The sequence below is a fragment of the Moschus berezovskii genome, chromosome 19, assembly GCF_049115385.1.
Source record: "Moschus berezovskii isolate FMDL1 chromosome 19, NW_MosBer_1.0, whole genome shotgun sequence".
NCBI classification, from domain to species: Eukaryota; Metazoa; Chordata; class Mammalia; order Artiodactyla; family Moschidae; genus Moschus; species Moschus berezovskii.
In genome coordinates, this window is record NC_142478.1 from 73,416,934 (window position 1) to 73,437,707 (window position 20,774).

The following is a 20,774-nucleotide window of genomic DNA, read 5'->3' on the forward strand; positions in this document are numbered from 1 at the left end:
ACAGGGACGCCTGGCATGTTGCAGTTCATGGGGTCGCAAAAAGTTGGATACAACCGAGCGACTGAACAGCAACAATAGTTTAACTGTTTAAGGAAGTGACAGAAGGCTTTCCAAAGTGGCCGTACCATTTTGCATTCCCATCAGTAGTGATGAAGGTTCTGATTTCCCTGGAAATTGCACTGCAGTTGAAGCAGTCTGAAAGAGTCGGACATGACTTAGCAACTGAACAACAACAACAACATAGAAATTGTAGCACAATTCTCCAGGGGAAGGAAATCAGCACTTTTCAGGAGTAAGCAGCAATAAAGCAAATTAAAAGACACTCAGATACAACCTCAGATATCTTAGGTATGTGTGTATCTATGTTTGTATATATACATATACATGTTTATATATATGTGTGTCCGTGTATCAGTTGCTCAATCGTGTCCGACTGTCTTGCAATCCCATGGACTATAGCCCGCCAGGCTCCTCTGTCCATGGAATTCTCCAGGCAAGAATACTGGAGTGGGGTGCCATTCCCTTCTCCACATATATATGTATATGTTTATACATATGCACATGTTCCAACCCTCTTAAATTTTAAGAATATATATGTGTCTGTGTGTGGATGTAAAATCTTTACATATCAGAGCTCCAGGGCCTCCTTCCAGCTGTGAAGTTATATGATGTTAAGGCAGCATGTGCCTGATTTGGGATCCTGTTCAATAATATTCATATATATATATATAATTTTTTTTGGTCAGCCTTGCAGCATCTGGAATCTTAGTTCTCCAACCAGGGACCCAGTCTGTGCCCCCTGCATTGGAAGTGTGGAGTCTTAACCACTGGACTGCCAAGGATGTCCCCATAAATTTTTAAGATAATAAATCAGTTCTAGATTGTGTCTGTTTAATGAGGAGAAGAGAGGGGTACTTACTGGACAAAGAAAGAGGGAGGGAAAGAAGTTGACAGAAAAGGAAGAGGCAGTGATGGGAACAAACACACCCATAAGGAGCTGCTGACATGAATAGGAGGCTGTAAGGAGGGTGGCGGGTTCACGGGGCCTCACCTCCAGCACCTGGCCTCTTAGAGAACATCACGAAAGTTCTTCCGAAGCTGTGTTGCGGACCTAAATGTGGTCCACGACCTGTAGGCAGATAAATGTACTCGGTAGGGCTCCTCCGAAGCTCACAGGATGGAGAGGGCTGTGGATCGCAGTGCAGGTAGTTGACTGCATGTGTAGTGTGCGGGCTGAGGAAGCAGCTGAGATGCCTGGCAGGGAAGGGAGCCGGAGGGAAAAACCTCCAGAGACCCGAAGACGTGGAGGCAGTCAAGGGTAGGGGCGGGAGAAAGAGTATGCGCACCCGATGGTTGGTACAGCTGTTTGTGCAAACGCATCAAGGCCACAGGCAGCAAGGAGGGTTTGAAGAACTAGAGGGCGGAGCCCCTGCGGGGCGGGGCTGGAGAGGCAGGTGTGGGCCGAGGGGTGGGGTTTGCTAGCGGAGGTAGATGGCGCGGGGCGGTGTAGGAAGAGACCTCGGCGCCAACACTTACCACACAGGCGCCGTCAATCTGTCTTTAAGACTCAGCTTGCTCATCCACAAAGGGGGATTAAAAACATCTACCTCATCAGGTTGTTGTGAGGATTCAAGAAGGTAATAAACACAGAATGCTTGGCACTGGGGGTCAGTAAACGCTAGTGTGGGCGAGAGGAACACCGGGGAAGGATTTCAACGGAGTGAGTGGTTCTGACAACGGCGAAATTAGATCACTTCGGGCTGGTGGCAACAGGGGGAAATCCATCAACCGCTGCAGTACCTGGGGATATTTGCCCCATGTTTGTACTCTTCGAAGGACCATTTTACCCTCTCCCAAAGTCTGAAATTAAAATGCAAAAGGGAGAAAAATTCTCAAGACGATTCTTGCCTGCAGGAGCCTCCACCCTCAGCATCCCGGCGTGTCCGTGCCCAGGGCCAGGGATGCAAGCTCCAGGTTGGGCTGCGTGGAGGTACCTGGAAGGTAGGCGACCCCACAGGAGGTTCGAACACCTCGGCTGGCCACGCCCCACCTGTGAGCTACAGCCAATCAGACGTCGCGAGGCCAGCAGTGGGTGAGGTCGCGCCGGGAAAGGGCCCAGTTCACTTGCTGCGCAGCCGCCGACCAGGTCCTTGGAAGGGTAATGGAAGGGAGGAGAGTTATGAGGTCTTCAAATACTCAGAATCGGCAGGATGGAGAGGACCTCAGCCGGCCTGTCAAACAATAGGGTCTGTCAGCGAAGGCGACCTTTCACACAATCAAGTGTTTACGGAGCCCTTATAAAATACGCCAGGCATCACCGACTCAAGGGGCATGAGCTTGAGCGAACTCGGGGACTGAAGGACAGGGCAAGCTGGTGTGCTGCAGTCCAAGGGGTCACAAAGAGTCGGACACCACTTGACTACTGAACACCAAGGCAGTGTTTTAGGTGCCTGGGGGCTCTCAAGAGGGACCACAGAGGAGCCTACATTACAGGGATGAACAGATGCAGGGAGGAAATGATAAATGCTAGACACAGAAGGCAATGGCGGCCACTCCAGTCCTCTGGCCTGGAGAATCCCAGGGACGGGGGAGCCTGGTGGGCTGCAGTCCGTGGGGTCACACAGAGTCGGACACGACTGAGCGACTTCACTTTCACACATTGGAGAAGGAAATGGCAACCCACTCCAGTGTCCTTGCCTGGAGAATCCCAGGGATGGGGAAGCCTGGTGGGCTTCCGTCTATGGGCTCACACAGAGTCGATACATAAAGCAGCAGATACATAAAGCATCGGAAAGAGGGTGTACCAGGAGCTGAGGTGGGGGCAGGGCACACTTTTAAGAGCAATCTGGGAAGGCAGAGCTGAACGGTGTCTGTGGGTACCATGTGGGAGAAAACCCTTCTGGGCACCAAGGATGCTGGGTGAATACATCATAGGGAGGACCATGCCTGCACCGGCCAAGGAAATGCAGAAAGGGTCTGCGTGCGAGTCCTGGTCCAACTGCTCCCACCCCAGGGAAATGCCCAAGCAGAAGTACTGGCTGACAGCGAGGGAGAGGGAGGAATAAGCCTGAGAAACCTGTTAGGAAAGACTCACCTGTGACCCTGTAAGTTATGTGAAGAACTGGGGATTTTCTCAAACCCTCCTCAAGAGAAGTCCCAGAAGGAACTGCAGAAATTAGGTCTCCATCACACGCAGAGGGCAGGACACAGTAGAGGATTATTCCATCAGTTTGGACCTCTTTCTCTCAAGAGGCCCTATCAAGCCATGCTTCTGTGGTGGGGATGCTAAAGCAGTAACATGGGGATTTCCCCGGTGGTCCGGAAACCACCAGCCAATGTAGGGCACATGGGTTCGAGCCCCGGTCCAGGGAAGATCCCACATGCCACAGGGCAATTAAGCCTGTGTGCCCCAACTACTAAAGCCCACGTGCCTAGAGCCTGTTCTCCACAAGAAGCCCCTGCAACTAGAGAGTAGACCCTGCTTGCCGCAACTAGAGAAAGCCCGCACAGCAACAAGGACCCAGCACAGCCCAACATAAAGGATGAAACTAGTAACACAGCCTTAGGTGATGACAGGCCTCTTCCTTCTAAAGGAAGAAAAGGTGTGGGGAGGACTCTGCTCCAAGTGACCGTGAAACCTAACCAGCACCAGCACATCAGCCAGGCAGGATACTCCCCGAAGGTGACAGACCACACGGACAGAGATCTTTGCTGCAGAAAGCCAGGAATCAGAAAAAGGCCAGGAACAGAGACTTGGGTGCTGCTCTCCCTCTGGACAAAGAATACCTTCAGGAGATGTGCTTCTTTCTGCAACATGTCAGTGTGATGGTAAATAGCGTTGTATTCATTCTCTCACTAGTTTTCACCGGTTAAACACAGAGTTGAGGGCCTTCCCTCCTGGTCCAGTGGTTAAGACTCTGCCTTGCACTGCAGGGGAAGCGGGTTCAATCCCTGGTTGGGGAACTAAGACCCAGCACAGCCAGATAAATAAATATTAAAAAAATAATAAACACAGAGTTGAGAATCGGAAGACTCGCAGCCTGACCTCACGTACAGTTGGGAAGGATATGTGATAGAAGGCAAGACATTTTTTTCATTTTATTGTATTAAGGCCTTTTTAAAAGTAAGTGAATGTACTCCACCATATTTATACTCTCCCAGGTAGCCTCCTCAGCAGGCTAAGCTCTTATTCCAGACATCTTGCTAATATTTGATATTTATTTTGAGCTGAATTTGCTACTGCTTTTCTGATTTCCCAGCCATGTGACAAAACTAGCACTATTCAAAAACCACACCTAAAACACTGTGTGTGGTCGGCTTCCCTACCCGACTTAATTGGACGTGACTCAAATCTCAAGGAGTCTTAGCTGTTCCCAGACACCAAAGCCCCTCAGAATGATCCACCACCTGAGTAAACTTAAAATGCTGCACCAACTGGCTCAGAAGGCCACCCACAGGAGGAGTTCTACACGTGTCCTGAGCACAGGACAGTCCTCAGAAAATGGTCACCACTTTGGGAGGGAACATGTTTGCTGTGATATATATAACTTTGGAACGTCTATTACAACACAACAGCAACCTCATTATATTACAGGTAAAATTTTAACTTATGAAGCCATAAGAACAACAGCTTTGAGAGTTATTTGAAAGGTTTTCCAAAACAAAAAAAGAGAATCTTTTTATTTTCATAAATTAACACGCGTAAAACAGTGGGAGTTTTCATCACAAACTCCCGAACAGAAAAGGGGCTGTGGGGGCGTTGTGTGTGCCAACGTCACCAAGAATGGACAAAGTTCACCCAACTACTGACCATGACAATTACATAAACACTTCAGGCGGCTACTTACTGGCCCAGACCAGCCTAAGGAGATGCTGAGGCCTCTCAGCACCAGAGAGGGGCTCGTGGACACATGATGTACAAGCGTCCAATCTGACAGGGTGCAGTGCTGGAGGGCGGACTATGCGGGGACCCTTGCTTCACAACCAGAATAGCCTCTGCTGCTCAGCATGGCTAGGAGATAGTGCCACACTTTGATATTAGTAAAATGAAGCCTTCTTCCTGGACAGCTTTTGATACAGGAAGTTCGCTTGCGGCAAGGAGCCCTCCCTGAGCATGAATCCAGGGTAGGGTGCTCCGAGCCTCTGGCCAACCACTTACAGACTTTGGGGACAGCCACCTGCGATGTTGTGTCTCAGAGATCCTTTCCATGATACTGGGGTCGGGGGACACACACAGAAAACACAAGGGAATTGAGGAAAGCACCGACTGCATACTCTGTCCTCAGGGAATGGGGGAAAGTACCACCGCCTACAAGTTGGTCTTTTGTGGATCCCGACATACATTATGAGATGAAATCCTAGCCTTGGATTGGTGGCCCTGCCCTGCACCCTCTATGCCACCCTTGGCCTGGCAGGCAGGGAGCCAGCCCCAGGGGGAGGACTGAGCCCAGAAGGTGGGATCTGCAGTCCACCTCAGGTTTGCTCTGGAGCCCTCGGTAAGTCCCTTCCAGGCAAAATTGTGACGAAGTGTCTGATTTTCACAGCTCGAGGGGGAGTGCCGAGTTCCAGATTCACAGCATGAGTTTCTGAGTTCTTCCGGCTCCAGGTAAGGCAAACGCTACATGTCTCTGCACTGCACCCTCCTTGGCTGCCGCTCTGAAGAGTAAGGTCAGTGAGAAACAGTGGACATAACCTGCTCGAATGGGCGATGAAGTATATTTAAACCGATAGAGAAATGAAGCTGCAAAGGAAACCAGAAGGAAAAGGGAGAGGGTGGCCAATTCTGCCAGAAACCGACAGAGAGAAAACTGTAGCTGAGGGGTCAGTGAAAGCTGATGGGCAGAACCGCTGATTAAACCTGAGATTTCTCCTCTCTTTCCCATGTTAAAATCACTAAATCTGGTGGGGTGGGAAGTCCCCATCCGTGGAAACTACTAACTCCCAGCCCAGAACCAGGCCTCCCAAGGCTCTGGGCAGGTGGCACAGCTCCTAGGACCACAGACAGTGCTGCAGCTGCTAGATGTTAAGACAGGTGCGGCAGAACACAGCTAAAACCTGACCTGGACTTCAGGCAAGCTACTTCAAGTCTGCAGTGGGGGCCCCTGCTTAACTTTGGAATGAGGCAGGGCCTCGGCCAGAGGCAGGCCGAAAATTACAAGGGGAGGCTGGCCTCAGAGAAGCTACTTCCTACACTCCCAGGACAGGAAGGAACCCAGGTTCCACCTCCTCCACGCCTCCCCTCCAGATGCCGAGGCTCCAAACCCCGCTCCAAGCCCTGACAGGTGCCACGCCTGCAAAGGGCAGACTTGAAATTGGATCTCCAGAACGTTGGTGGAACCGCAGCTGCACCCACTTCAGTCTGCCACGTTTGCCCCACGGTGGACTCATCTACACTGGCGATGGAGCTGGTGAACAGGGCTCTGTTCATTTGCTGGGAGTTTGTCCAGGGGGAGCGCCCTAAAAATGTTCGTACGTGGGCACAAACTCATCCCTACTCCCTTGAGCAAAAAGATGGACAGAAGTATTTGTGTCTGAGGACCCTGCCCCAGGATGGGAGAGGTACTGAGGTGACACACAGGTCATGTCTACACAGTCTGAGCAAGGTGGATGCATGGTGGCAGCATCTGGTCTGCACTGTCCACAGCCAGTGTGAATGCCTGGCTCTTCCTCCGATGCTGCGTGGCCGTGGCCTGAGAAGCCTCCGTGGGTCAGCAGGTGGGTACTTCGGTTGCTGAAAGCTCTGCCTGAGGCAGTGGGCCTATGAGACAGACGTGGCACTTTTCTCACGCTGTCCGTTTGTCTGCTCCAGTGTGGTGCAGACTGTCAACCTGCAGAGGAAAGGCACATGGAGACTCCCACCCACACCCCCTCTCCCTGCCCGCTGACTCGGGGAGACAAAAGGAACCCAGGAGACGCAACCCAGGACGTGACCACTCAATCCTCTCACAGGCTGACTTGGAAACGCCTCCAAAGACCTAATAGTTTCTGTTGGCCAGCGCTGCTCCCCATAGGAGGATGGAGGCGGCAACCAGTGAGTGCCCTGAAGCTGGGTTTTTAGTGTCCTGCTCACCAGCCAAGGAATGTTAATTCTCTGCACTCTGGTTTTCAGAGACAGAGATGAAAAAGAAAGATAAAACACAAGGAAAGGGGAAGAGGGGAAGCAGGGTGAGGGCACACAGGCCTGATGTGGGAAAGGAATGAAACCTCTGGGCCGGGGGCCTCACACAGCAGCCGGCTGCTCCCCTGCCCACAGACTCCCTCGGGGACACACACAGAAGCTAAGAGACCTGCCTGACACTCCTCCAGACTTCCAGTAGGACTGACGCAGGAGCCCAGGGGACAGTGAGGTGCCCTCTGAGGGGGCTGCCCGTGAACTTCGTGACCTCGGCTGGCCCCCTCTCCCCCTGGACTGAGCGGCTCTGGCAGCTGTGGACACTCCGGATTGGCCTTCGTCACCACCAGGGCCACTATGGACCTTTGTCACAGACACCACTTCAGATGAAACCTGCTGAGACCACACCCAACCTTCTGACTTGTTAAATGACCAGGAGGGAAACCTGCTCTTACTTCCGTCATTACAATAAACACATCTAGTTAGTGGGCGAGAATGAGAACCCAGATGAGACAATAGCCATGTCCGAGTTGCATGTGGGGAAGAGGCTGCCCAAACGCACTGATGGGGAAGGAAGGCTCTTGGCCACCCACCGACAAACCAGGTCAAATGCCTGTCGTGTGTTCTGGAGATGTGTATTGTCTTTCTCCTTGATGTCTTAAAAAATTCGTTTTAAGATCACATTTAAAGGCTCCAAACATGCAGCAAAAATTTAAAAAAAAGGGGGGGGAAATAAAACAAATGAAAATAATCAACACCACAACATTAAAAAGTGCAACTTCCTTCAAATGGGCCCTGGACGGGCTCCTCTGGCACTAGTGACCCACAGTCACACAGGGGAGAAGACAACAGGGAAAAGCCACACACACACAGACACACACACACACTCACTCACTCCTGGTTCTGGACAGACGGACTCAAAGGATTAGAAAACACAACAGCTCATCTTTCCTCAACTACTGAAGTGAGCCAGTGAGACCCCACGGGACAGGACGCCAGGTCTCTCTCCCCAGGCCAGTGTCTGAATGATCTTGGTCTAGCACCACCGTAAATGACGTGGGACTTTCACACACACGTGCAAATGCTGTGAGTCGATGAAACCGAGTGTTGCTGGAGGGGTGCCGCATGCCCCTCAACGGATGGCAGGAATGAGGCGAGGAGGCCGGCGTCATCCGGGACCATTTCCAAGAGAAAGGGAGCATTCCTGAGGTTCTGTGCTCAGCAGTACAAGCCAGAGGGCCCTCCTACACCAGCTCCAACAGAGGCTGCACCTGGAAGGAGTACAAATCCACAGCCTGCGCTCTGAGGGGTTTAGGCGGGAGGGCAAAATCAGGCAACCTCTTCCAGGAGGCCAAGAAAAGTCTGAAGCCGAGACCCCCAACCTGAATCGCCACTCAGCAGCCGGGTGACTGCTCCTGCTCCTCCTCTTCCTTGGCAAAGAAGGTCTCCAGTTCCATCAGTTTTTGTATCAAGAGCGCATCCAGCTCCTGGCTCTGCAGTGCCGCCTTCTGGGCCCGCGTAAAGCTGCCTGCTACCTTGACCTTTCCGCGTGCACGCCTCTTCCGAGGGACTGTGAAATCCTGAAACTCCAGGACTCGCTTCCTCTTCTGTTGGCTGATGGAGATGAGTGTACCGTTTCGTTCCTTAGGTTCCTCGAAAATGGTCTCTAAACACCTAAAGGTGAAGTACGAGACAGGGTCACTGACACGCAGACCTGGGGGGCCACTGACCCTCCCCGTCTATGCCAAAGGCTCACTGCTCCTGACTCAGCTCCTATCTCAGGCCTGCAGCTTTATTTTTTTATGACCAAATATATATATATATACACATATATGAATATGTAATACAAGCACTTTGAATATGTAATACAAGCAACTTGGAAAACTCAGCAGTGGCCACAGGATTGGAAAAGGTCAGTTTTCATTCCAATCCCAAGGAAAGGCAATGCCAAAGAATGTTCAAACTACTGCACAATTGCACTCATCTCACAAACTAGCAAAGTAATGCTCAAAATTCTCCAAGCCAGACTTCAACAGTACTTGAACCATGAACTTTCAGATGTCCAAGCTGCATTTAGAAAAGGCAGAGGAAATAGAGATCAAATTGCCAACATCCTTTGGATCACAGAAAAAGCAAGAGAGTTCCAGAAAAACATCTACTTCTGCTTTATTGACTATGTCAAAGCCTTTAACTGTGTGGATCACAATAAACTGTGGGAAATTCTTAAAGAGATGGGAATACCAGACCACTTTACTTGCCTCTTGAGAAATCTGTATGCACATCAAGAAGCAACAGTTAGAACCAGACATGGAACAATAGACTGGTTCCAAATTGGGAAAGGAGTACATCAAGGCTGTACACTGTCACCCTGCTTATTTAACTTATATGCAGAGTACCTCATACAAAAAGCCAGGCTGAATGAAGCACAAGCTAGAACCAAGATTGCTGGAAGAAATATCAAAAACCTCAGACATGCAAATGACACCACCCCTATGGCAGAAAGTGAAGAACTAAAGAGCCTTTTGATGAAAGAGGAAAGTGAAAAAGTTGGCTTAAAACTCAACATTCAAAAAATTAAAATCATGGCATCCGGTCCCATCACTTGAGGGCAAATAGGGAAACAATGGAAACAGTGACAGATTTTATATTTTGGGGCTCCAAAATCACTGCAGATGGTGATTGCAGCCATGAAATTATAAGACACTTCCTCCTTGGAAGAAAAGCTGTGACTGACCTAGACAGCATATTAAAAAGCAGAGACATTACTTTGCCAACATAGGTCCATCTAGTCAAAGGTATGGTTTTTCCAGTAGTCACGTATGGATGTGAGAGTTGGACCATAAAGAAGGCTGAATGCCAAAGAATTGATGCTTTTGAACTGTGGTGTTGGAGAAGACTCTTAGTGCCTTGGACTGCAAGGAGATCCAACCAGTCCATCCTAAAGGAGATGAGTCCTGGGTGTTCATTGGAAGGACTGATGTTGAAGTCGAAACTCCAATACTTTGACTACCTGATGTGGAGAGCTGACTCACTGGAAAAGACCCTGATACTGGGAAAGATTGAGGGCAGGAGAAGAAGGGGACGACAGAGGATGAGATGGTTGGATGGCATCACCGACTCAATGGACATAAGTTTGAGTAGGCTTCAGGAGTTGGTCATGGACGGGGAGGCCTGGTGTGCTGCGGTTCATGGGGTTGCAAAGAGTCGGACACGACTGAGCGGCTGAACTGAGCTGAATACAAGCACATAGTGAAGAAAGGGAAATTGGGCAGGATGGTAAAGAATAAAAGTAAGACACCCCCACCCCACTAGCAACAGTGTTTTGTGTATCCTCCCAAAGTCATTCAACATACAGATATGCACAGATAAGCATGCATCAGCAGAGATCAGGCCTGCTGTGTGAAGGGCTGGGTAGCAAACATTTTAAAAACTGATGAGCCACTGGGGTCTCTGCTACGTATTTATTTTCATTTTTTAAACAGTTCTTTGAAAGAACAGAGGTCATTCTTAGCTCATAGGACTGGAAAAAAAGAAAGAAAACAGGCGCTGGCTGACCCTGGCCTGTAGTTTGCTGGCCCACGGCACCACCCACCCGACAGTCTGGGTTCCTCTTTACTCAGGGGTAGCAGACCACAGGTTCTCCTGTGAAATGCGCCGCTCTGACTAGCAGTAACCTTTAAGAGCGCCCCCGCTGGGTACGCAGGGATCCCATTTTAAGTGGCTGTGCGGTGTAAGCCACAGTCAGGATGGATCATAATCTAGTCAGGACTCTAGTAATGGGCATTTTTAAAGTTGTTTCCAACCCTCTCCTACTATTGGGTTGGCCAAAAAGTCTGTTCAGGTTTGTAAGATCTTATGAAAAAATTTAAAACAACTTTTTTGGCCCACCCAATATTTAGCAATGCTGCAATGAACAGCATTATATGACAGAGGCTTCAGAGCAAACGCTCATCCTATCTTACAGGATAAAACTCTCCTTCATCCTAGACACCACAGGAGTGCAATAAACGTTCAACGATTTAGATGGAAGTTAGACCCAAACAAAGCCAAGTAAGTGAAATGCCTTCTGTAGTTGGGTTTGGAGTCAAATCTAAAGATCAATGATTCTTAGTCTGGAAGACACAAGTAGAAACGAAAAGAGGATAACCAACCTGACACACATTTCTTTCCTGTCCTACTACGGACTCCAATTTCAGCTAACACTAAAAATACCAATCCTAGTTATTTTTGAGATCCGGTATTGGAAGAACTGAACATAAAACCCTTTCCAAAGTAAAAAGACTGGAGATTTATGTTGATCATTTCGGAAGCCCTCCCAATCTGTTATTTCCTACTTGTCTGTACCTACCTGTTTGCAGGAGGAGATTTATAATTCTTGTTGGTATATATTTCTTCTAAACTAAACTCTTTTTTCTTTAACCTGAAAAGAGAAAAAAGTATAAATTCTTCATGGTCTTGCTTTTAAGAAAACAGATTTATTTATTTAGGCTCTGCTGGTTAGTTGTGGCATGTGGAGGCTAGCTCCCTGACCAGGGATCAGTCCCAGGCCCCCTGCATTAAGAGCTTGGAGTCTTAGCCACTGGACCACCAGGGAAGTCCCTTCATGGTCTCCTAAGAGGAACAAGATTGGTTTCCCAACTTTATCCTTTCCAGTCTTTCACTTTCCAAGAGTTCTTGATATGTCTCACGTGAACCATGAATCCTGGATCTTCCTTTTCATGCCACTGATCTTAACTTTGTGCGATTCAGTTCAGTTATACTTACTGGGAGGGATATAACTGGATCTGTACCTACTATCTCAGCTTACAGCTTCTTTTTTTCCTACTTTTCCAATGTTTCTTCTTTTTGACTGACTGCTCTCTTTTTAATCCTCCCCTCCTGGCTTGAAAATTATACATCTTCTGTTCTTTCAGCGGTTGCAAGAATTTTGATTAGCATATTGAACTTAGAAACTGAAGTGCAGTAATGTTTTTACCCTTCTCTCAAACACAAGGTCCCTGGAAGCTCTAAGTCTAATCAATACTGTCCCAATTTGTACCTTAGCAGTGTTCTATTTTGCCTTTTGATTTTGTAATTATGCATCTAATGAAGATAACCATGTTATCTCTTTATTCTGTTAATTAAATTTCCTTTATTCTATTAATATAGTATACTACATGCAGTGATTTCCTATGTTCAACCAACTTTGTGTTCCTGGGATAAAACCTGCTTGGTCGTGGGTATAACCGTGTTTTCCGGTACGCTGCTGGATGCGGTTCGCTAGTGTCTGAGGGTTGGTGTCTCCATTTACAGCCTCCTGGCTTCTTTCAGGGTCGCCTTTCGGTCTCGGGGCTCTGAACTCTCCTCCCCGCCGCATCGTCTGTTCTCTACGTCCGTGTCTCCACTGCCACCCTGCAAACTGGCTCCTCAGCACAATCTTCCGAGAGTCCATACATACGCGTTAAAACGCGAGATTTCTTTTCCTCTTTCTGACTTACTTCACTCTGTATGACGGACTCTGGGTTCATCTACCTCATCAGAACTGACTCACATGTGTTCCTTTTTATGGCTGATATTCCCTGGTATACACGAGTTTGTGTTCTGTCTTTGTTTATAGCTCATTTCTTTTTTTCCCCAGCAGGAAAGATAAGGTTTTTATGAAATAGCTTATTCAGATTTTTATTTTATGACTCTGAATTTTGTTATAGTTGAACCAGTCCAATGTTCTTGCCTGGAGAATCCCAGGGACGGTGGAGCCTGGTCAGCTGCCATCTATGGGGTCGCACAGAGTCGGACACGACTGAAGTGACTTAGCAGCAGCAACCATTTCCTATGGTTTCTTCAAGTATTCTTTTTTTACTTTTCAGTCTGATTTCATGAGACAGAGACCCCGCTTTATTATTCTTAGAATGGCTGCCCAGCGGTCCCAGTAGCACTTTACTGACTAGCCCATCTTTACATCACTGATCTGAGGGGACACCTTGTTACATATTAAATCTCTTTATGTATTTGTGTCTATTTATGGACTCCCATTTTTGTTTTACAAGCTTGTATATTAATCCTCTGGCATCATGTTGTTTTGTTCTTCTCCATTCTGCCATATTTATTTACTTTTTGACATGTTACATGTGTGTTTAGTTGCTCAGTCATGTCTGACTCTTTTGTGACCCCAAGGACGGTAGTCCACCAGGCTCCTCTGTCCATGAAATTTTCCAGGCAAGAACACTGGAGTGGGTTGCCATTTCCTACTCCAGGGGATCTTTCCGACCCAGGGACTGAATCCTGGTCCCTTGCATTTCCTACACTGGCAGGCAGATTCTTTTTTTTAATTTATTTTTAGTTGAAGGATAATTGCTTTACAATATTGTGTTGGCTTCTGCTACACATCAACATGCAGGCGGATTCTTTACCATACACACAGCTTTGCTGTTGGCTGTGCTGGGTCTCCGCTGCTGCCCTTGGGCTTTCTCTAACTGCAGTGAGCGGGGGCTACTCTTTGTTGCAGCGTGCAGGCTTCTAATTGTGGTGGCTTCCTTTGTGCAGCAAGGGCTCCAGGGCAAGTGGGCTTCAGTAGTTCTGGCCTGTGGGCTCCAGAGCGTGGGCTCAGTAGTTGTGGCGAATGGGCTTAGCTGCTCTGTACCATGTGGGATTTTTCTGGATCAGAGACTGAATCCATGTCCCCTGTGTTAGCAGGCAGACTCTTATCCACTGTGCTACCAGGCAAGTCCTGGCATCATGTTGCTTAAATCCCTGAGATTTTACAACATACTTTAGGATCCCTGAGACTATACTCTTTTTTTATTTACTTATTTTTGGCTGGGCTGGGTCTTGCTCGGGCTTTCTCCAGTCGCAGCGAGTGAGGGCTACTCTTCGTTGTGTTGCATGGGCTTCTCATTTCGGTGGCTTACTGCAGAGCACAGGCTCTAGGCACCCATACTTAGTAGCTGTGGTATGCAGGCTCTAGGGTATGCAAGCTTCAGCAGTTGCAGTTTGCAGGCTTAGTTGCTCCACAGTAAGTAGAATCTTCCTGAACCAGAGATTGACTCCATGTCCCATGCATTGGCAGCAGATTCTTTACCACTGGATCACCAAGGAAGTTCCAAGACTAGTACTCTTTTATTTCACTTGTTTGCTGAACTTTCCAGGCTACTCTTGCTTTAGTTTTGTACCTACGTTAAAAACACGGCTTTCTGTTCATTCATGTCTCTTCCTAAAACTACAGAGCTTGGTCAAGTGTATTTGCTTTAAATTTTGTTCACTGGAATGTACCAGTTACTAAATTACTGCTTCTCAGCTCAGACCGTGCCCTCAGTGCCTGCTCTGTGACTATGGAATCTTGGTCTCCTTACACATTTCTGTCCCACAGTGAGTACAGTGCTGGAGTCTGGCAAAGGAAGGCACTGGAGGAACAGTGGAGGAGGAAGCGAGCTTTCTCCTTGCTCCTGCCACATGGTCCATCGTGGGTGTTTGTGTGCTGGGGTGTCTGGGGTAGTCAGATGGGGACACTTGGAGGGGCTCAGCCCCAGCTGAACAGCCAGAGTGTGTAGCCCCCGAGGACCCCTGCGGCACTAATTTGGTGACCACCACACCACAGATAAGGCATTCAGGGACAGAAGCCCACGGTGGGACCCCAACTTCCTGGGGGTCATTTCCTGTGACTCCCCTGGAACAAACATCCCCCACTGCAGGCCATGCAACTGCAGCAGCACCCCAACACGCTGGGTGCAGCCCTCTAGCCTCATCTCGTGTCCCACAAGGCTGCTGCTGTTTCCTGCTCACCCAGCTCTGGCATTAGCAACCCAGCCATCTGAAGGCTGCAACCAAACCTTCTGCAACAAAGTCAGACTCCAGCTAGGGGGAGGGCACTAAGATGCCCTTCAGAATTCTCTGTCTGGGGCACTTCCCTGGTGGCTCAGTAACAAAGAATCGCTTGCCAACGCAGGAGGTATAGGTTCGATCCCTGGTCCGGGAAGATCCTGCGTGGCGCAGAGCAACTAAGCCAATGTGTTGCAACTACCAAGCCTGTGGTCTAGAGCCCAGGAACTGCAACTACTGAAGCCCAAGCACCCTAGAGTTCATGCTCCCCACTGCAAACAAGAGTAGCTCCCCGCTCACTGCAACAAGAAAAAGCCCACGCGGCAGCCAAGACCCAGCAGAGCCAAAAGGGAATAAACAATTAAAAACGAAAGAATGCGATGTACACCTCTATGGTTACTCTTCTATTAATATTTAACACTTTCATATTAAATTTGCCCTGTTTAACACACCGTGTGGTCTCCATCTCCTGAGTGGACTCAGACTGATATGTGATACTAAGGTAAAACCCCTAAGGCTCTGCCAGACCAGGGGTCCTCATACCGGCACACCAGAAAACTTTCAAGAGAGCACACGGAACTCAGCTCCAGCGTAAGCAACCTCCTGAACTCTAATCTCCTGCTCATGACTCATCTAGAGGTGTCCACACGCTCATGTATAACTTGCCACAAATTCTTTCTGAATAGTCTTATCCACCCTGAATTCTACCTTAGTATCAGAATCAAATCACTGATCTCACCAACCCCTCTTTAGAGATTAATGAAGTCACTGTAAACTTGTCTTGGACACGTCTCTCCCTACTTCACACAAGGTTCCATGAAGTGGCTTTATCAAGAGGAGACTTGACCTGGTATAAGGATATCTGGATTTCAGATTCAGTGTGGAATGGAGCTATCAGAGGGACTTTATTTCATTTACCTCCTGACTATCATCAGACAAAGCCTATTTAAGAAAGGGAACACCAAAAATAGCTTAACTGTACACAATGTCTTTTTCAAACTATTCTCAACACTCACTCTGCTATCACTTAGAAAAGGTGGACTTAATAGTTGATTCTTCTTCTTTAAAAAAAAAGTAACTGAAATGTTTACTGGGACTATCAAACTTTTGAAGATAAAGTATATAAAACTTAGAAGAACTTTAATCAAATCTTATACAGAAACATTTAAGTCAATTATTCAATCTTCATCTTATAAAATACAACTTCTACTTCCTGTTAACAACAAAAATTATATGATGAGCTGCCATGACAATTGGTTTGCAGTGATACACTTGTACCCTGCATTGAAATGATCGTGACATTTTAATTAATGGAGCTCTTTTTTTCCCCACGATTGATTGTTCCTAAAAGTCTAATCACAGCTTGATTGGTGCATGTGCACGTGTGCTGAAGCAATATCGTGCTTTGTTATGCAGTCGTCTCTTTGTAATTTATTATTTTAGCTACAAATCACATTGTTTTATTATAAATTCAGTAACAGGAAATTCTTATACATAAATTTAAACTTTGTCTTATGACTTTTAGAAATCTACAAGATGTGTTCCATAGTTTATTTCTCAATGGTCTGTATGGTTCTCTTGAAGGTGGATATTAGAATACTTATTGTTTCATAGCCCTTGCCGTGGAGGGGAGACCATGCTTGTGGCACTGTGCCATTTCATATAGCAGACTTGGGCATCCATGGGAGCTCTTGGAACCACTTCCCTGAGGATACTGAGGGACGACGACATTTGAATTGGAAAACAGAAAAGTAAGGAAGTAAGAATGACCTGGCTGATAGGCTTGAAAATAAAATATGCCTTTGCTAATTAAGTTACATGTCAAATATTTTCCATAAGTTTAAGGCACTAAATCAGCATCTTCAAGACATAAAAGTGTACTTGAAGTAATAAAAGCATCTTAATCAAAATGTCTTTGGTAAAGACTTATTGAAGATCTTAGTTTTCAACCTCACTCATTATATAGGATTAAATAAAGTACCTCTAAGTGACAAAGTACATGTAATTTGTTAGCCATCTGACACTGGTCAGATCTTCCTAGGTCACGTCCCACAAACCAAGACACTGCCTACCTGCAAAGCCTAGGGGACAGAACCCAAGGGAGTCAGCACTTTTCAATTCTTTGCTTTCAAAAAAAAATTAAGTGATAAATATAATTTGATGATAGATCACTGAGGTTTTTTTTAATATTACTTGACAGAACTTGAAAGAGTTGAATGTCATTGTTCCATTAAAATTCTCTCCACTCCTACTACTTATCTGAATAAGGTGAATAAGGTTTTCCAGAACTTATATCTACCAAAAAATTCAAGGTAGAATACTATGATTCTGAATCCTATTTTATTCTAGTAAAAAGTACTATTCAACACAGGATATCTGAAATACTTTAAAACTTTCTCTTGGAAAGACATCATAGGATGATCAACAGAAGAACTGTAGGATACAACACATTAAGATAAAACCAAGTGGGAAAAGTGGAACGTCAATCACAGTAACAGTTAACTGTCACATTTGTGTTGTGTGAAGCAATAAAATACTGTTTTTTCTCAACTGGACTGTACAACAATTTTAAATATTGGGAATTCTTACCTTCTACAGGTAAGTCCTTGATGTTTAGGAGGGTGAAATAACTTACTTTGGGTTAATCAAGGGACACAGGCTTCCATTCGCCAATGAGAAATGAATGCGTAAAATCCATCAAAGGAAATGTAACTAGATATCTTTTAAAAATGTGTGTATCTTCATTGTGTGTGTGCGTGTGTGCACATGCACACAGTCGTGTCCCATTCTTTGTGACCCCAAGCACTGCAGCCCGCCAGGCTCCTCTGTCCATGGGATTCTCCAGGCAGGAATACTGGAGCGGGTTGCCATGCCCTCCTCCATGGGATCGTCCCGACCCAGGGCTGGAACCCGGGTCTCGCGCGTCTCCTGCATCAGCAGGCGGACTCTTTACCTGGGAAGCACATGTGTGTAACACACATCATCCCCAAACTCGAATCATGTCAAATGCACAATCTGAAATCGTGCCCAAGACATAATTGAGTAATCGTTTTCTTTCCAGCTCTTTAGGGATGAGCAATCATCTCTGTTACAAAATTCTTTAGAATCCAAAATTTTAAAATTTTAAATCATCTCTGTACCATAACATGGATCTAGCATTTTCTTAATTAAAAAAAAAAGAAGACTTCTCTCATAACTTGTGGGTCGCTTTCCAGTTCTGCGTGCAGAATGTTGTGAGTCTGGGCTGTGGGGTTGGGTGAGACCTGTGGGGATAGGAGCCACCAGGGCCAGGATAGACGTTCTGGCATAACACAGGTCTCTCAGCTACTGAGCCCTGGCACCAGCACCTAAGCCTGGGGACAACGGCAGTGATGACTTCCCAGCACCCCTGGAGGAGGCACTGGGATTGTAAACACAGAGGGACCTGGCATAGAGAGCTCAGGAAGTGACCCAGAACCCTGTGCACAAATCTCTGGCCACAGTACTGGTGAAACTCTTTTGGATAAACTCCTAGAAGTATTGCTCTAACAAAAGCTCAGAGTATATGATCATTGAAAAGGCCATTATACTACACTAAACAATTTCCAGAAAAATACATCCGTGTGTGTTAGAGAAGGCACACACCTTTTGGGTCGAGGAAGGCCCATGGGCGTGAGGTTAGGGTCTGGCTTAGGAATGGTTTTCCGGATGCGAATCTGTGAGACTTTCTTCGGCCTCTTCTCCAGCTCAGCCTATTTTTAAGAAGAAGAAAGTCAGGTTTTAAGTCATTCTAAACACACAGAGGCCCCTTTGCTGACACTCACCACACTGCTTCCTCAGTGTATAGGTGACTTCAGGAAGTAGTTTTATGACGGAGCTCCCCCCAACCACTCCTCCCAACAGCATTTTCAGCAACTGTCCCCTTCAGTTCCTGTGCGTGCAGTTCAGATACCGAGGATCAGTGCAGAAGTTTAAACCTGCTGGAGACCGTGGACGCTGAGAAACTGAAGCACAGCAGCAGTCACCAGGCGAAGCCCCTTGCTCTGTGCCTCAGTTCTCTGAATGCTGTTAAACACGTCCGTAAGAAACAAGGAGCCAGACAGCAACGAGGATAAGGGATCCCAGGCACCCTTTAGTGGCCAACGGAAGAGCCCCTGTCCCGTGACACCTGGCCCTGGGCTGAAGAGCCCCTGTCCCGTGACACCCGGCACTGGGCTGAGCTAAAGGTGGCAGTAAGGAGACCCGGGGGGCATCTGCACCTGTCACAGGATCTGAGGTGCTTCTGCCGCCCGAGCCCACCGCACTAAGTTTACCTCTTTCTGGTCTGGAGGGCTGCCCTGTGGTCGGGGGCAGGCAGCCGTCACACCGTCCAGCTCGTCAAAGCCGGGAACAGGGAACTCGGAGCCTGAGAACAGGAGCTTGCTGACGGCTGAGTCTGTTACCAGGTGAGACTTTGGTACCAAAGCAGGGAGTGGAGGCTCTAGCCTGGCACCACGGAGAGAGAGACAAAGAAGAAAACGTGGGACAGGTTCACGTCGGCATCTTCGTCCTAACGTCCAGATAAGAGCTAAGTGACATTCCCGTAAGGCTATCCCCATGTGGCTTCTGGACACGCCTGTGTCTGCATGTGTGATAAACTACAAGAATGTGGTCAACCCAGTTCCCTGGGGTGGAATAAAGCAACTTGGAAGATGCAGTGAATAAGGAAAAAAACGTGAAAAAGGCAAGGAGTTTTTGCAGGAAGAAGACATTTAGGAAACTGAACAAATGAATTGTGCTTGGATGTGATCGACAACATCCGGGCACTGAAATCGGCTCAACGCCTGAGATGTATCTTGAGGGGACTTGCAGTACAATGAGCTGGCTCCTGATTTTGATTTCTTTTTTTCAGTAAATGGGACTGATCACACAACTTTAGTTACACAGTCCTGAAGCTGAACCTCTGCCTGTGCGCCTTAGAGATGCAGACCAGGCTTAGAAGGAAAACAAGAGGCCAGAATTGCACCGAGCTCAACCCACGGCAGCTGCTAGAGTAACCCGGCCCCCGGCCCCCTCCCTCCACAAGCCCTCACCTCACGTGACTGCCGCAGACACTGTAAGCAGCTCCCAGGCCCAGAAGAGGCGTGGACGGTGACACGGCGTGGCTGAAGTGGAGCGAAAATAGAGAGCGACCGGTTAGGGTGGCAGGGTGGTGGGAAAGGCTGGGGGGCCCCGCGCGTTTGGAAGGATGCTCAGTCAGAGCCCAAGGAAGACCTGAGAAGCGTCCATCTATCCAGGGAGACAAAAACCTGCCTCCAGGGCACGGAAATTACATGTACGTCCCCATCACTGGAATGGAGGTGGGCTGACAGGAGGGCTGTGTTCTGACTTAAATGGAAAGGCAGAGAGAGATTAGAAGGCAAACTGGTATTGGTGAAATTATTTTCAACTGTTCTCAGTGGTCAAACCACAAGAACTCTTTCCTAGTTCATAAGTCTATGAATTCCGTAGCTATAACACGTACATGCCAATCTTTGAAGTTTCTCTGCTCCAGAAAGAAACAGAGGTAGGCTTATAAATAGATTGGGTGTTGCCTGCATAACTGATACACTGAGTGTAACACCTGTGAACAGATCATAGGTACAAGTCACAAGTCACCACTTATAGTCTTTAACATGCAGTGAGATCTGTTCTTGGCAAGAAGAGGGCAAGAAAAGAAAAGGAGAGATTTAAGATTTAATGGTTCGTAGAATTAAACCACGGAGAAGGCAGTGGCAAGTCACTCCAGTACTCTTGCCTAGAAAAATCCCATGGACGGAGGAGCCTGGTAGGCTGCAGTCCACGGGGTCGCTACAAGTCAGACACGACTGAGCGACTTCACTTTCACTTTTCACTTTCACACATTGGAGAA

At 47.6% G+C, this 20,774-nt stretch overlaps 1 protein-coding gene across 3 annotated transcripts in view; it reads right to left on the reverse strand.

Annotated features, from left to right (window-relative positions):
* Positions 1-3,716: 3,716 nt before the first annotated feature.
* The window catches only part of PRR14L (proline rich 14 like), a 42,119-nt gene continuing 25,061 nt past the window's right edge, over positions 3,717-20,774 (reverse strand). The window contains exons 5-9 of one of the 3 annotated variants that reach the window (XM_055404510.2): positions 19,957-20,028; positions 19,198-19,369; positions 18,530-18,636; positions 11,460-11,531; positions 3,717-8,785 (exon numbers count right to left, since the gene is read on the reverse strand). In XM_055404510.2, coding sequence (XP_055260485.2) covers positions 8,506-8,785; positions 11,460-11,531; positions 18,530-18,636; positions 19,198-19,369; positions 19,957-20,028 — 703 coding nt within the window. In that variant the 3' untranslated portion in view covers positions 3,717-8,505. The remainder of the gene's footprint in view (positions 8,786-11,459; positions 11,532-18,529; positions 18,637-19,197; positions 19,370-19,956; positions 20,029-20,774) is intronic. The other 2 variants (XM_055404508.2, XM_055404512.2) reach the window with 2 other exon arrangements.